Source organism: Pagrus major, chromosome 10 (genome assembly GCF_040436345.1).
Source record: "Pagrus major chromosome 10, Pma_NU_1.0".
NCBI lineage: Eukaryota > Metazoa > Chordata > Actinopteri > Spariformes > Sparidae > Pagrus > Pagrus major.
Window position 1 is genome coordinate 24,550,668 of NC_133224.1, and position 17,059 is coordinate 24,567,726.

Below are 17,059 nucleotides of genomic sequence, written 5' to 3' on the forward strand. Positions count from 1 at the left end.
TAATTATAAACTGTTGCCAGAATGTACACATTCAGACAACTTCCTATTTGTGAGAAATCTGCTGCCCACTATACCAGATTCAATTTCGGATCATTTACACAAAACACTAACACAAGGACAATGTCACTAAAATCAATATACACACTGCAAACAACCTTTATATTGTTGTTTCATGATGGAAATCCAGGTGGCAAAAAGTATATTTTGTCCTCATGTGTGTTATCCTCTTACCACCACAAGGGGGAGCCAGATGACACGTTTTTTGACACGTCAAAATTACAAGCCAACTGTGTGAAGATCTGTAATATGACATCACAGGATCAAATGTTTTGATAGACCAATTTAGATAAAAAAAATGTAGACAATGTACTGAAGTGGTCCCATAATGTGACCTTCAATAATTACTTATAATCCATCAAGTCAAGAATTATTGTTGTTTTCTAAATGCCGCTATTATCATACACTTGTGACCAATCAGGGTGTTGTCACACCCTGATTGGCTGGGAAGGAAATGCCCCAAGCTGCTTCCACTCCTCAATCAGGAGTCTCCCCACCTGTGCACAGGTGCTCCGAATCCCCTGCAATCAGTCATGAGGAAAATCAGCCCTAACAAAGAAAAATAGCAAGTCAAACAATTGGACTGCTACACACTGAGGTGGTTTTGGTGACCATATGCGAACACGTGCAGCCTTTAATGTGTATTAAGCCATTTAACACAATGTGGAAGTTTGAGGTGTATAGTTTATTTTTTCACTTTTGTCAGAGGTCGCTGACTTTAGAGCTTTAGGTATTATTTACAGAAGAAATGTAGAAATGCTTCGTTATTTTTCAGAAAGTCAGTTTATACATCCACTGGGGTATATTGTCGGTAATGTTGCAAAAATGTTGTCAAGAGTTCAAAATTATGTTTCTGAGAATAAAAACTGAGCTGTCAACAAAACATGAACATAACATTTTACAAACAATAAGGCACACAAACACAAATTGAGGAAAAAATGGCAGATTTGATGCTTTTCTTGATAGAAATATACACAAGACCTCTAATTACACAAGAATGCAACTGAGAAAAATGTGCTATTTTCTTTACTAAATGAATGGATGACCACACTGAGGAGATCTTTATGTTTTTGACCGTAATACAGTGTAGTGACATCTAGCGATAAACTGTCAAATGCTGCAAAATATTCACCAAAAACTCAGCCATTTCTCAACTTCCCTGTATCCATTGTCCAAGTCGGTGTGGAAAAGAGGAGAAAGTCAGATTGCAACACTCTTAAATTACTTACAGAACGTCCAGAAACTTCTCTCAGTGATCCAGTAGTTTTAGCAAGAAGAAGTCAGTAAGCCAGACTTTTCTACCCAGCATGCCTTGCATTTTCCTCACATTTTGGGCCAAGCGGTGCTTTAATCACAGGCAACAGGAACCAATCAGGCAGAGAAAGGTGTGGGCAACCGGACTTCGGCCCACAGGACGAAGAGGAAGAGGAAGAGGAGGAGGAGGAGGAAAACAGCAGGGAGCGTGTTAGCAGAAGACCCAATGATGACGAGTACTATACAAAGTTACAGTGTCTGAATCATGAATTACAAATCTAAAGACCTGCGATTCACCCGAAAGCAAAATTTAATTTAATACTGTACAACTGACAATTTGTTTTTGTACAATGACCATAATACCATATAAATAACCTCAAGCACTGCTCTTAGTGTAAACTCCCCAACAGTGCTTCAAAAACAAAATAAAAACATGGATAGATGGTTTACTTTACAGGGAATATACATAGGGTTAACTGAAATACACTCAAAGCAGCATTTATCCTGTGACAAACTTATCTAATGTTATACTCATGGTAAATATAGCTACCTGTGTGCTTCTGTAGACAAACCATCGATATTATGGTCCGGTTTTTGACATCAATACAATCCTTGTGTTGTCTCGTTCTAGTTGGCAAGTAAACATGAACAAAGTTGAAAAGTTTCTCATAGAGTTCTTATCTAATGCTTTTTATCTATAGTATATACAGTTCAAAATGGTACAATGGATGTGTTGGTATCTTTTCTCTACATGTATCCCTCGAAGAGCAAAAAAAGACATACCACAATGGTTATCTAAGTCGGGGTAAGAACACTCTGGAGTTGAGAGCCAGTCTGGAATGTCAAAAACAGAGACGTCAGATATTTTATTCTGTTTTTTTTTTTTTTCAAGCTGTAAAAAGTCACAGTGATTTCACTTGGCAGTAAATAAATCAAGGCTGCAACAGAGATACCAGGAGCCGGTCTGAACCACTTTATCAGAAATGTGTCTTGCGTGTGTTTAGAAAGTTGAAGGCTATTTTGCAGTGAATAGAACGACACTCCAGAGACAGGAGCTGGAATTCAGCCTTGAAGTAAAGATGTTTATTCTACTAATTCAATAAAATGCTCACAAGGCAACTCATTCCAGAGTGTTCGCACCGTTTTGCCTACTCCTACTTGTGGCCCCACAGTAATGAACAATATTTTATCTACGGTCAAAAGTCTGCATAGCACACTGTACACAGTATGAGTCCAAGTTTGGGCCAAGCTAAAAGATGGTGTTCTCTTCCAAAGGCTCCACCGTCAGCCAAGAGTTAAAGAACATTTTCAAAGAGGTGCATTGATCGCATGATGTTTTCATCCTGCGCACAGAAAGAAAACAATGTGATGAGAAAACACAACGCGTGCCAACAGTCAGGGAAAGAGATGTGTCGGGATATCCAGCTTACATTTTGGCAGCAGTCGATGAACTCGTCTATGGTCACCACCCCGTCTTTATTTTTATCCATCTTCTGTTGGAGAGAGGAAAAGATAATGATGAAGGAGGGTTTCTAAAGCCTCTTTACTGTGACTGACAGTCACAGTGCAGTGAGCGCTGCCAACGACACACTTGCCTGAAAGAATACTTCTACATGCTGACGAGGCGTCTCCTCTTTGAGGACAGGGTATGTGCATTTTCCCATCATGTCGTAGATGGCCTTCATGATGTCTAGCATTTCCTACGACACACAGAAAAGAGTCCGTTAAAAAGCATTCCTGATTCACTTCTTATGGGAAGCAATGCAGGTACATTTTACTTGTATGTACCCGAGACTCTGAGCTCAGATATTTCTGCTGCTACAATATAATTAAGACGAATGGAATTTAATTTGTGAAGCGAAGAGAAAAAATGTCTCTATTATTCTGGCTAATCCACTGACCTCACTGTAGACGTGTTTTATTGAAACTACTTTCTACTGACAAGTTCACAATGAGGTTTGTGGATTATTCAGAGTAACAGGGCGTTAAACTGTCACTGTTGAGCTTTAAGGCAAGTGAGTAGTAGTCACTATGGTAGCGACTGTCGATCAATCCACAACTTTCGTCAAGACTGAAAACTATTCGATCAAATTGCAAGATCTGTATTTGTCGTGTATACACATCATTTTATACGAGTTTGTACAATCAGCCTGCACTGCATGTGTTTACTGCTAATCAGCGAATGTTAGCATGCTAATATGCTAAACTACAAAGCTAAGATGGTGCCTCACATGGCTGTAGACTCTTCAGCCTTGTTAAAATGTCACCTTTCAATGCTGTGAGCACCACAAATGAAACAAAACCTACATGCGTGGCTACATTACACCGCGAGCAACACTGGCAACCACTTAAGGGGAAACTTTGCAGATGTTCAACCAGCTTCGTATCAGTGTCTATTTTAACTTCCCTTTGTGTTGCCTACACCCAGAGCTCCCCGCTTGTTTGCCAGCAAAACTACTACTGCTAATAAAATAAAATATTTATAAAGCACCTTTAATATTCATACATAAATTGCAGCTCAATGTGTTTTACAGAAGATAATAATGTCAAAACATATTAAATAGAATAATAAGGGTAATAAAAATAAGTTGGCAGTGGTAATATTTCAAAAAAATATTTGCAGCTTTCTGGTGCATGGACAGCCCAGTTATGAAAGGATCCTCTCTGCAGTGTTGAGATACTTGAAAAACTCTTGGCTGGCAATCGTCTTCATAAAAGACGGGTACTTCAGAATTTCAGTAGTTGTCTTGTGACATTTCACTGTTGGCCCATACCTCTTTAGTGATATATCCATCTTTATTGATATCATACAGGTTGAAAGCCCAGTTGAGTTTTTCCTGGATTGTGCCTCGCAGGAGGATTGAAAGGCCCATCACAAAATCCTGCAGAGAAACAAAACATATGTTAATATCTAGCATTTTCTAAGCAAGTACTAAAAGATAAAAAAAACAACAGTATTTTAAATATAGGAGGTTTTTCAGCCGACTTCATACATCAACATTTCTGCAACGATGTCATGGTCAGGTATTAATGAGAAGGAAATGATGAAACAGCAAGTGCGCCGGCACCATAAATCAAAAATACCTCGTTATTCAAATTATTAGCCGACTCATAATCTGCGTGGGCCCTCGGGGAATCCCCGTACTTCTGAACAGAATGGACTTGCACATTAGCAAGAGAAGCTCTGGTTTGGCATAATGACAGCTTTTCTGTCCTAATAAGCAAATATATGCCCTTCATAAATATTAATCACGTGTTGATAGCATCTCAAGTAGATTTGCTTGGACTAAATTAAAATTACTGGGGCTGCAGGTTACATAATACTCCAGTGTGACGCCTCAGGGGCCCGCAGGGTCGAAAATGTTTGAACTGATAAATATCGGTAGGTGACGGGCTTACTTCTTTCGACATCTTCAACCCACACATACACAGTGTACTTGTTTTCGATATGAATGACTATTTCTTTCATCGGGCTCACACGCAGTCATGTACCTAATGCTAATATAAAACGGCATTATGACAATACTTGGCTTACCTCAAAACTCACAGAGCCATTGTGATCTGTGTCAAATGCATTGAACAGGAAATGTGCATATGTTGAAGCATCTGTGGAGGGAACAAAGTCAGAAAAACGGAATCAAAAAACACATCTGCCGTGACTACAGCTCAATCAACACCTGCAGCAGCAACGCCTCCTCCAAACACCTTGGTTGGTTCAAAGGAAAGTTTGGGAAAACAACTTCAAAGACGAATGCTCCTCACAATGTTTTTTTCTTCTTTCATGATAAGATTAGAGAATAATATGCTTAGAGCTAAGAGCTTTATCATTGTTTCTTGTGTGGTGAGCTATTATATTTACTGGTCTGTCTTTCTTCTCTCTGAACAGATATATCAAAGCCTCCTAATGTTTTCTCCCTTGTTCCTCGGCTAGAATCTTTGCATATTGATAAGAGCCAACAGCGGAGCTACTCCAGGCGACATACTCCCACCCCCTCTCTCTCAGACACATTTTCTTGGATGGAAGTTTAACTGCAAGTACCCGGACGTCCAGCACACAGGGGAGATCAGACGCAGCTTTAAGAGCCAAGAAGGCTCCTTCTGAATAAGAACATGACACAAACCTCCTTGTGGGAAGAACTGTGAGTAGATGTCTTTAAAAGTTTCTTCGTTGACGACTCCGCTGGGGCATTCCTGCAAGACAGAATAGAAGTGCACCGGTCAATCAGCGTCTATAGTAAAGACTCCTTGCTTTATTACTCCTCGACATAAATCTGAGTTTAAGACAACTAATACAAGTAGTGTGGCTGAAACTTGAAGCCTGTGTATGTATGTATTAATATGTTTTCACCTTTTGTCGAGACAAATGATTATTTTTTGTCTTATAGGTGCAATATGTAAGAATTGGCTTCACTTCTTGAATTCATACTTAAAACAAATAACAGGCAGAAAACCAGCCGATTAATCCCTAAGTGCTGGTAACTGAAGCTGCCGTTAGCTAGTTAGCTCAGTTCACTGTGCAGTTAGCAGTCCAGACAGGGAGCTTGGAAACACCAGGTAAGTGTTGGTGTTTCCGCTGCTAGCACAGGAGCTTTGGAATGAGATGGGGCTAGCTGGTTAGCATGCTAAACATGCTTTGCACACATTACATAGATGTCAGAACGTAGAAACCGTTACTCCTTCACATTCTGTTGATAATTGTAGTTCATTTTTGAATGTGTTCAACCAAAATTCTTACACATTGCAACTTTAAAGTATGTTTTTAGGGGATTTTAACATTTAGGAGGCTAAGCCAAAGGTTACTTAGTAAGGTTTCTTTTAAAAACAGCAATTACATGACAATATTTGCTTTAAAGAGCAGCTGCAAATCTTGTTTTTGCAGAACTTCAGTGGTTAGAGTGCAGGGTTAAAGGTGCAGCAACACTGACATTTTCAACCAGATAGAGCAGTGAGTTTTTAGTTTGATGTTAAGTTAAACTTCAAGTTAACAAAATGAGTTGCTAATTCATGTCTGGATCATTGAATCAGACTGTGTCGTGAGGAAAGATACCTTTAGAACACATTTTATTCGTTCAAGGACTCATCTTTTCATTTGTGTTACTCCCCTCTATACAGTTCTTCAGTTTGATGTTCCAATATTTATTATTAAATTATTATTATTCATTATTAATCCCAATAAAACAAATGTTCATGACTCATCATGCACGTGACCCTGGGTGTATAAAGAGAAAGTGTTTTCGAGGGCGGGGGCTCATGGATTATTGTACAAAAACACAACTTTATAACTTTATTCACTGATTCGAGAGATCAAATTTTATGGAGAAAATATTTTCTGGATCTCCCTCTGATGTCCCCCAGCTGCTCTGCCTCAACTCTGGACAGATTGCTTCACTTGTTGTTTAACTACCACTACTACTGCTCACTAGCAGCCTCCCAATGAACACCTCTGGACCGGGGCCATTCGTAGCCTCCGAGAACAGCACCGAGTACCAAGATTACAGTACTAAGGTGATTTATGGAGTTTCCTGATGGTAGCTTTGTTGCTACAGTAACCACTAACTGCTGCTTAATGTAGCTGCAGTTAGCTAGTTAGCTTGGTTGACCGTGCAGCTAGCAGTCCTAAGTCCGGAGTGCCAGGAGCCAAATCCTGCACCGTATTCTCTGTCCCAGCCTAGTTGCCTGTTTTTACAGGAAAGACATAAATACACCAAATCAAGTTAATAATTTAGCTGCTAATTCATCTTTGTATCATTTCATTAGACTGTATATCATGAAAAGATGCCGTTAGAAGAGTATTTAATTCTATCAAGGATTCAGCTTTTCATTTCTGTTGCTTCCGTCCTTCGGTTTTTCCAGACGGTATGAAAATCATCCAAGCCTCAATAGATACCTTGTCCATGGCCATTCAAAATCACCCACCTGTGGTTGTCTGGCAGCATTCAGTGAAAAAGACTGAATACTCATACATACATAACACCTCCAAGACGGATGCCTCTTGTTTGTCTGTTTTAAAAGAAAAGGGCCAACCAAAGACTTAGAGAATGACCTTGTACAAAGCAGCTTGTGTTATAAAGACAGCGAGTTTTGCAGGTTCAATTTCTGCTGCACGCTCTGGCAGGATATTGAATCTTTGGAATAGAGGAAATGCTCCGCCTATATCGTGAAATTTCCAAATCAGGAGGCACATGTGCCTCTGGGTTTTCTATACAAGAAAATAAACCGGCCGAGGCGGACGCTGCAGAAACAAATCAAAGATAAGGAACCTACGGCACCTGGAGTGGATGAAATAACACCTCTCTGATACAGTTTATACACAAATCATAAGCCAGACAATAAAGAAATTGGGAAAATGTTCCTATGCACTACTGCATGTCCAAATTAAATGTTTATAACAATTTGATTTCAATCTCACTTCAGTTGAGTTTCCTGCAGCCAGTAATTTCTGGGATGATGAGGGATGTGAGAGACAAGTTATTTCCCCAGTGTGAGCAAACTAGTAAGAATCACAGGGTACAATGGGTTTCCTCCTTCCTGTGACCATTTCTGAGCAGACACTTTGGGAAACAGAGCTGTGGGTGTGAAAAAAAATAAAGATGAAACCTTGTTGTTTTGCTTCAAACGGGCTCCTCCTGTTTCAAGCTAAGGAGGATGCTGCAAGGTTGTCTGCATGAGTCCCCTGACACTTCTTCTTCTGTTGTTGTCTCACAGACCCAGTTGCGTATCTTGTGGGGTGAGGTGAGGTCAAGAATTTTGGGGAAGTTGGGGAGACAGAATGAGCACTAGTCTGAGTCTGTTTCTAAATTACAGTTTTGGCAGTCCTTGCAAACCTGATCTAATAAAGTCTGGGAGGTTGTGACGTGTGTGGTGCTGTTCACATTAAACTAGCGCATAAATCCAAATGATGTAGCGAGTGGAAAGACTACTCTGTGGTTGTGGTAGACAGACTAAGGAGCGGCATGGATTGAGAAAAGAATTCAAGCTGTTTGAATCTTTGGATTCTGTCTTCTTGGTAAATATTATCATGACTCCACTGGTTTCAAAAAGAAGTCTGACTGAGTATAAGCTTATGAGAAAATGACCCTGCTTTTTACTTGATTTATTACCTCAGTAAACAGTTTCCTAATGAGTTTATGGTCTCAATCGCTGGTTTCAAGTCTTCTTCAATACAGTATGATGTTCTTTTTGTAAATGATGTTCCCATTTAGAGTTAAATAGACAATAAAGCAGGGTATACTTTAGGGTGTGGCTACCTTGTCCTCAGGTTCTCAGTCAGATCCAATGAGGATATCATAACCAGCTCCACCCTCTTGTCCAAATATGGTAGGCTGTGGCTCAAAAAAAGCAAGGAGGCGATAACCATAATGCCAAACAGTAATCCACAAACAAATGGGTGACATCACAGAGGGGTTTACACTCGGTCTACTGCCATGCTAGCGGGTCTGTGTGGCTGTACACGTAGCAGTGCTTTGAGGTAAATGTGAACGTCAGCATACAGACATGATGATTTTCAGGTATTATGATTACCATGTAGCACGTAACATTTGTTAATTAGCATCTTTCACTGTCTTATTTTAGTGTGTTAGAATGCTAACATTTGGTAGTTAGCACTATATGCAGTGTATAGTCAAGGCTGTTGGGAATGTCAATAGTTTTGCAGGTATTTGGTCAAAAACAAGACTGATGATCGTGCTAAAGGGGGATACAAATTAGCCGTTTGTTTGATCCGTGAAAAACAAGCTAACAAAACTAACCTTTCCTATCTGTAGCCTGAGTATCTGATACTTGAGTGGTGATCTTTTCATCTAACTCGAATAACTGTGTTTCCCAACATTTTCTTAGTTATATCACAGCAAAGACTTCAGAGGTGTTTAGCATTGTGAGAAAACCTTGAACATGGAACACATCCACGCTCACACAGTATTTCTTTGTTGCTGGAGTGGAGCTTCTGTTAATTGGAGCATTGTTTATGTTCTTTTCACTGCAGTGGATGGGTTGTCAACAGTCAACCTTTTGTCGAAGCAGCGCAAGAAAATGCCATGTAATTAACTACTTAAAGAGAGGAGGGGGAGATTTTAAAACATGTAATTTCACCTCGCTTGTACAGTCTGTGCACGCCTGTGTGTGTGTGTGTGTCTATACACAGATGGGCAATTACAGCTGTCAACACTATTAACACACTGATTAAGTGTGACAGTAATATACGAATGGCTGTGTTCCAAGTCAGCTTCTTCGCCTAACCTTGCTAATTCATCCTCAAAAACCTGAAGGAAAATTAAAGGTCAGGACAACTTTGTGATTGTTGAAGCGAATCGCACACTAACGGTGGAAATTCAAGTGATCATATTTTATCATCTCTTTTCAGCCTGATGGTGACATTGGCCAGTGAGGCATTTCTTCAATTGAGACTGAAGCCAGCGCATTATCTAGTCATCATCACGTACAACACGGTTTCTCTGCAATTCAATTTAAAGTTCAGTGAAATAGTTACACTCACTGAACTGCCCGGGGGGTCCCATCAGGATAAACTTTGATGTGGCTAAGCTAAAAGTCAGGACCTCATTCACAAACTGTTCTTAACAAAAGCCATTAATATCAACTTTTTGAGAAAGCTATTTTCTCATAATGCATTTTTCTTTGCCTCGGTGAAGCGCTGATAGAACCCCATTACGGACACAACATCATTTACATTTGGATATTTTACATTTATAATCTAAAGAATATTGTAGAGCATTTGAGGAAACGTGGACGTTAATGGAGTTTGTGAAGATGCAATTATAGTTGTTGGAGTTTTTCATATTGAGTTTTTTTCATCCACCTCTAAATCAACACAGAAATAATGGACAAATCCAATTAGAATATTATAAGTTGTATGTTTTGTAGAATATGACAAATGAGGTTGTCTTTTTCCACTTGTCCTTGCACGTTGTTCCATTTTACCAATTATTCAGTGTCAATCCCATTAGACGGTGAGAGGTCAGAAAATGTATTTGTATTCCTTTGATATGCTTGTAGGATTTGCTCATCCATGATAATAAAATCAAAAATACAATCTGTCAAAGCCCTCTCCGAGTCTGGTGAAGCGAAGTGGCAATAAGCAGTGTGGGGAATGAAATAAACCTGTGAACAGAGGCATCATCACTGATGGAATAGAAACTATGAGATCTTAATCTAATGCCCGAGGCAGTGCCCCTGACTGTGAACTGTGAAAGCCCAGCAGATTTAGCCAGGACGTGAGGACAATATTGCGTTATTTCCTGTAATCTGGGGTCATAGGATTTATGACACAATGGAGTCTCTCACACCTTTAAGGTGACCTTTGCTCAAATTCCACCTTAAGAGCCAGACACAGAGCCAGAGGTCTTATTTTTCTCCCTGCTAGACATATTGCTGGATCTAAGACAAAGCTCCACTTTGACCACCTGCACTACAAGTGAATGACAAGTTTGTTGTCAAGACAAATGGCCCAATCCTGTCCCCTAAAGACATTTGATTTGCTTCGAAAGACTGGACGACAAGGACAAAGGGCCAAATTTCTCATCTTGGGACCACGCCAGCTTCTATTAGTCTGGCTGGCCTTAAAAGCTCACATTTATTCTGCCAATGTCACCGGGTTGGGGCAAGACAGAGATGAGCTGTTTGACCCTGGCAGTGAGCTGAGCTACACTACAGACTCAGTGAAGCTGTTTTGTAGCTGTAATTTCAGCATCGTGACTCTTTCTGCAATTTGGACTTCTGCCCAAACAGCATCTGTCTTATTACACAGCATTGATGAGTAACTTTGAATAAAAATGAAAAGGAGGTTTATTCTTAGCACACAAAATAATAATCAAAAAAAAAATACTAACAGCCAGGCTCTCGGTTCTGTGAGGCTGTACTTGCTTTGAGCTAAATGCTAACATCAGCATGGCAACATGCTCACAATGACAATGTTAGCAGGACGACATTTAGCGGGTTGTTGCTAAATAATGATGATGTTAGCATGCCAGTGATATGCGAATTAGCACTAAACACAGAGTACAGCTTGCTAGCTGCTAGCTAGAGACTGTACATTTTCAAATGAACGTCATGCTGCATTAAAGAAGAATTGAACTAGCGATTGAGACCATAAACTCATTAGGGAACTGTTTACTGAGGTAATAAGTAAAGTGAGAAGTATGGTCCTTTTCTCATAAGCTTCCATACAGTTAGACTTATTTTTGAAACCAGTGGAGTTGCCCCCTGCTGACCATTTGAAAGAATGCAGGTTTTAGGCACTTCCACATTGGCTTCACTTCACACAGTGCTGGAAGCTTTGCCCATGTTTCATTCAGTCAGTGTCCTGATTTTAACTTAATGGTGACCCTGGAGGAAAATTGAAGGGATTACCTAACTCATGGGGATGCAGCCACTGGGATGACCCGTCAGTCCAAAGATGTGTGCCTATCCATCATGCGGACAATGAGATATTTCAGTGTAAAAAACTTTGACCTACTGGTGGTGCCAGATAAAAAGCCAAGCCATGACCGAAGTCAACAGGACTCATCCTCCAGGCACCATGAATGTCCATCTAATAGCTGTTGATATTTTAGGTTGACTGTCTGACAACGCCATCCCTAGAGCCTTGCTGCTAGTGTGGCTAAAAATAAAATGCAAAATCTGTAATGACAAAAAGCAAAAACTGGGAGGTGCCTATAAACATATGCATTATTCTCTCCCTCAGTGACAGAGGAAGTCAGGCAGAGTGTGCGGCACAAATTAAAGGCCTCATTAGTACACTTCTTACCTCTTACTCTGTCTCAAGTGGAAGCGGACTAATGGGCAGGCTTTGCAGGGACTTGACTGGAGCATAGTGCAGGCTCAACAGGAAACTGAAGCCCGCTGGGAATTTCACTATCACAGGACTCATTGCAGTCCTCGTCTCTTTCATTGCCAGACAATTTGGGTTGAGTTAATTCTGGGTCATCTCATTACGCCTCACACCAGAGGTGACAATGAAGTGAGGTGGTTTCATATGGGCTGCTCTGGAGGACTTTGACCTGATTACTCATCGGTAATCTTCCACGATGTGTTCGAGAAATGACCTAATTATCTTTGGCACAGTGAACAATGTACAGAAATTCAAATTTTCTGTGGTAAGCACAATTGGATATAATAAAATGTAGTATGAGATGTAGATGATCCAGCGAAATAGTATTCCTCAAATGCTTGATTATTATTTTCCTGCTACACAAGCACAGTGCACACTGAATAGTGATAAGAACTAGAAAGAAGTGGAGCTGTTGAAAGGAACACCCCTGCCGCTAAGGATGTAAAGAAAGAAAAAAAATCTAATGAATTCAAAGGAAACCATGTTGTTTGATGTCCAAGAAAGAGAGATGTCCAGGAGAGACAAAAGCCCACTGAGCTGTACATTATGCATGGTGGTGAGGCTGCATGGTGGCCTTGTCACTTACATTCTTGAAGCCGCGGTAAAGGATCTGAAGCTCCTTGCGGGAGAAACGGGTCTGGGCTTCAAGCTGTTCCAAGCCCTCTGGGCGATGGCGGACTGCGGATAGTTCAAGCTCATCTTCAACGCTATCTGGAGAGGAGGAGGAGGAAGAGGGTCAGATGTGAACAGATGCCCATGAAATGCTTTGAAAATTAGCATTTTTGTGGCCAGAATTTCATAGAGCCCAGTACAATTCCATATGTCAGCAAATTAAAGGTGCCCTGTGGAGATGTCTGGTTAATAAACAAATGTTTATATTAAGTGTTTTTACCTAAAACACATTGTATTCTTGAGGTCTAGCAAACATTCCCTTTCTCCTAAAACTGTTGCAAAGCTTGTGTTTTAAATATTTTTAAATGCTGCATTGTTTACAGCCATGTTTGCTAGCTTGTTTTCTTCTCCCTGTCTTTGCTGGTGCATTGCTGTGTTTCCTCTAGTGTTACTACTCTCAATCACTGAAACATTGTGAAACCAGCAGGAGGATGTTGTGTTGCCTCACCTGTATGCAAGTAGGTTCTTATGTGCACGCATTGTACAAACGAAATGGGCACCTGATAGTAAAAACAATGCTTTTTAGCACTAAAAACTCTGCAGGGTACCTTTATCCTAGACATTTGCAACTTTTTTTCAAACCTGCCACATTTTGGCATGTTCTGGCCACAAATTCTAGGTGATTCAATTTGTCAGCCCTTTTCTCTTCATTTTAGCAGCGCCTATGCAAATGCAAAACTCACTTCACAAAATAAACAAAGGTCTGAATGCCTTCTTCTTCTCTACACCACACACGACAGCAGTGGCAATTAGTGTTACTGCGACCCCAGAGCTAAGTCCTCGTGGCAGAGAGTCTCTTCATGAAGGAGGGCAACTGAACCTGGTGATACTTTTTAATAGGCCTGTAACGATGGCAGATGCTGTCCTGGCCCTGTCACAGACTGCACTGTGCTTGCAGCACAGCTTTTGAGACTTGTCTTGTTGGCACAGGGCGTCTCACATACCTGAAGTGTGACACAGTGTCTAAATGCCTCATTAGCTTCAAGGGTCTTATTGTGGTCCACTAAAAGGCCACATCCTCTAACAGAGCACAATTGACCTGCTGGTATGGAGCTAATGCTTTGTATTCATAGGTGATGATTAGTGATATATCATAAGGAGATAAAACAGCTGTTTCGTCTCATTCTCATCATCAAATTTGTCCAGAAGTTGTAAGGAAACACTGTAATCTGCATTTAAATATTAAATCAAATCACACGATCAACAAGAAGTCTTTTTACTTCAACTGTAAAGCCAGAAACAGTGAAAAAAAAAAGATTTTTAAATATGAACTTTGTAGCTGAATTCTGACTCAAGCAATCCTGTGTGACTAAAGCCTATATTGAGTGTCTGCACCCATACCGTGTAAAGCCACAGAAAAGAAAAGCATCTGAGACAACAAAAAAACAAATCATCACAGAGAGAGACAGAGAAAGGGAAAGAGCCTTGGAAGAGCCACTTGCTTTGATTACTGGAGGATGACTTTTTGGCTGTGGAGCATGGAAAGAGCCTCATGAGTCGAGCTCTCACCCCGCGCTTGTGGACAATCTGAGGGTAGCCTGGAAATACAGCATCAGGTCCGACAGTTACCCAGATAACTAAAAGCCTCTGTACATTCTCGGAAACTGGACATGCAAGAGGCGAGGAGTCATAGAATTATAGTTCAAATAGACAGAAGGCTATTTCACAGCTGGTTCTTCAGGACAACAACACAGTATTTTTGCACTGCATTAGTTTATAGCTGCACCAGGAAGCTTCAAAAGACAGTAAGAGATGACGTCAGCAGTAAAGCAACCGCTTCTGCTGGAGAAGATGTCCCCCCCCCCAATATATACTAATCATGGCCCTGCATTTTTGGGGAAAATAAAAACTTTGACGTGTTGGTTGCACTAGTTAACAGTTAGGGGATCACTTAATGTGGCGATGTTAGATGAATATACTGTAATTGCAAGAGTAGTTCCCTCTTTTGCTTTTCTGTGTGTATCTACATGTAAACCTATCACAGTAAATTCTAAGTTCAAGGCTGTCTAAACATGGCGTCACTGTAAGTGATCTACAACTAGTTCACTGGGTTACATTACTTATTGACAAGTCTCCTTGCACACTGTAGGTCATCAGTGTAAAATGCATGCTGTGAATAGGATATGGTGCCCGTGACCTCAAGTCAGGCAGTAATTTGATATCTCGTCAGGTGTCAACTCTTTTTACACACAGTCAAGCATGCTCCTTGACAAAAGTATATCCTGTCAGCGTAACAAAGGTAGCATGGTGCATGACTAGTAAAGTGGCCTATCCGAGGTTTAAAATGATGACCACAATTCACAGCACTGTGAGTAAGAAAGTCATTATGTAGTAAGTTTACAGCCTTGCCTGTAAGCGCACAAGCCTATTTCCCCTCACGCTCCGGGCTAGTCTGAAAAATTCAGTGTAAGGTTTGATGGCAGCAGTGGGCTTCCGAACGAGCTCCCTTCGAACCGTTTATCAATCACGCCAACACTCAATTAATTTAGAGGCTGCGATTGCAGGCACAACATTATAGCAGAGGTAGAGCTCACGGCATGTTTATAACCAGTCAACCTAACATCAAGATGGCCGATGGGAGTTGTAAGAGGTCTCTATAAACCTGGGCTATAAAGGGACGAAATGGTAACAATTACATCACTGAACAAAGGCTGTGAAAATTGTGTCATAAATCTCTAACCTGGTCTGCAACATCATGGCGGTCCAGTGGAAAATTGGCTGTGGCTCAGTGTGAAACTACTGGGCAAGAGAAAAATGATACCTAAAAAAGGCTTGTTGTGGTGTGAGCGTAGGTCAGTTCAATAAATAGGAATGTCCTAAGCCATTCAAAAAAATCAATATCAGAATTGAGTAAGATATGCTTTGTCATAAATGCCTGCCTGTCATGCATTAGAGTGAGACTACAGTGAGGTCAGACAGACAAAGTGAAAAATACTGCAAAGCAGTGCTTTGAGCTAAATGCTGATTTCAGCATGCTAACATGCTCACAATGTTAAGTTGTTGACCACTGTCACCACGTTAGTTTAGCAAGTTAACATTATCTTCTACTTTCTACTTTTATTCCACTACATTTATTTGATAATTTAGGTTACTAGCTACTTTGCAGACTGATAATCAACACGAGTAACCAATCAGATAATGTTGTGGGCCGGACATTGAGTGAGACCACAGATTGGTAACTACAGACAGAGAGAGCTGGCTGCATCAATGATTTAAAAATGTAGGTCATTTTTTAATAGGCAATTGGGCACCAACAAAAGCAATGATAACAATGAAATCGGATAATTCCAATAATTGAAAAATGTCGATAGCTAGAAAAAATAAAAAATGTGTCTAGATGATGGTGCTATGTGAAAAGTTCATCCTGTAGAGGACATACATATCTGTACGAAATATTGTGTCAACGGTTTTTGAGACACTCAAAACTACAAATGTTGCCTTCATGGTCATGCTCGAGGACAAGTCAGGGATCATCAAAGCTGTTACAATTAATCCTATTGGTGCACCAAATGTCTGTACAAAATCTGATGCCAGCCATTGATGATAGCCACTTTATCGATGTGCTAAATGTGACATCCTTTGAGAAAATGCTCAGCAAAAATGGCAGAGTTGACCTACAGCAACAGTTCCTAATCGCGCCAAAAACTTTTTTACACCAAGCTGGCACGGACAGAAACGTTGCACAGTTAAAATCCCATCTCAGCCTTTTCACCCTCACAGTGTAAACACGGCACAGATACAGAGCAGATGGCTAAAAGCTCTTGGCTCAGATCTGGCACAATGTACATAACAACATTATGGCACACAGCAAAGTTCCCATAAAAGAAACTGGTGATGCTGTCAGCTTAAGGCCAGTTCATGCTGCCCTCAATAATGACACAATAACTTTGAGATTTAGAGGATGAAGGGATACAGTGAAGCTCTCATCTGTTCTTGTTACCTGTTTGACACTTCCTTCCTTGCTCAGTGGGGAGGAAACGTCTGAGCGCTCTCACTGCGGTTGAACTAGACAGATGTTGCTTTTGTTACCAAGTGATATTGGTCTTGACAGCAAGATGGTTTTATATGGAAGCATTACTGTATGACAGACACATATTTTCTCACTCAGAGCTCAAGGACATTGTGGTGAGGATTTAGTGTATTCTTCATCTGAACAGTGAGTGAGTCTGGGATGTAGTGCAAACACTGAAAGAGCTAAATCATACAATCTGTGCTATCACTGATAGAACTGAA

At 40.5% G+C, this 17,059-nt stretch overlaps 1 protein-coding gene across 4 annotated transcripts in view; it reads right to left on the minus strand.

Annotated features, from left to right (window-relative positions):
* Positions 1–723: 723 nt before the first annotated feature.
* kcnip4a (potassium voltage-gated channel interacting protein 4a) overlaps positions 724–17,059 on the minus strand; it is a 140,174-nt gene continuing 123,838 nt past the window's right edge. For 3 of the 4 annotated variants that reach the window (XM_073474615.1, XM_073474614.1, XM_073474616.1), the window contains 7 exons: positions 12,741–12,865; positions 5,433–5,502; positions 4,847–4,917; positions 4,086–4,193; positions 2,907–3,011; positions 2,742–2,804; positions 724–2,654 (listed from right to left, as the gene is read on the minus strand). In XM_073474615.1, the coding sequence (XP_073330716.1) occupies positions 2,607–2,654; positions 2,742–2,804; positions 2,907–3,011; positions 4,086–4,193; positions 4,847–4,917; positions 5,433–5,502; positions 12,741–12,865 (590 nt within the window). In that variant the 3' untranslated portion in view covers positions 724–2,606. Of the gene's footprint in view, positions 2,655–2,741; positions 2,805–2,906; positions 3,012–4,085; positions 4,194–4,846; positions 4,918–5,432; positions 5,503–12,740; positions 12,866–14,268; positions 14,365–17,059 lie in introns of all 4 variants that reach the window. The other variant, XM_073474613.1, reaches the window with a different exon arrangement.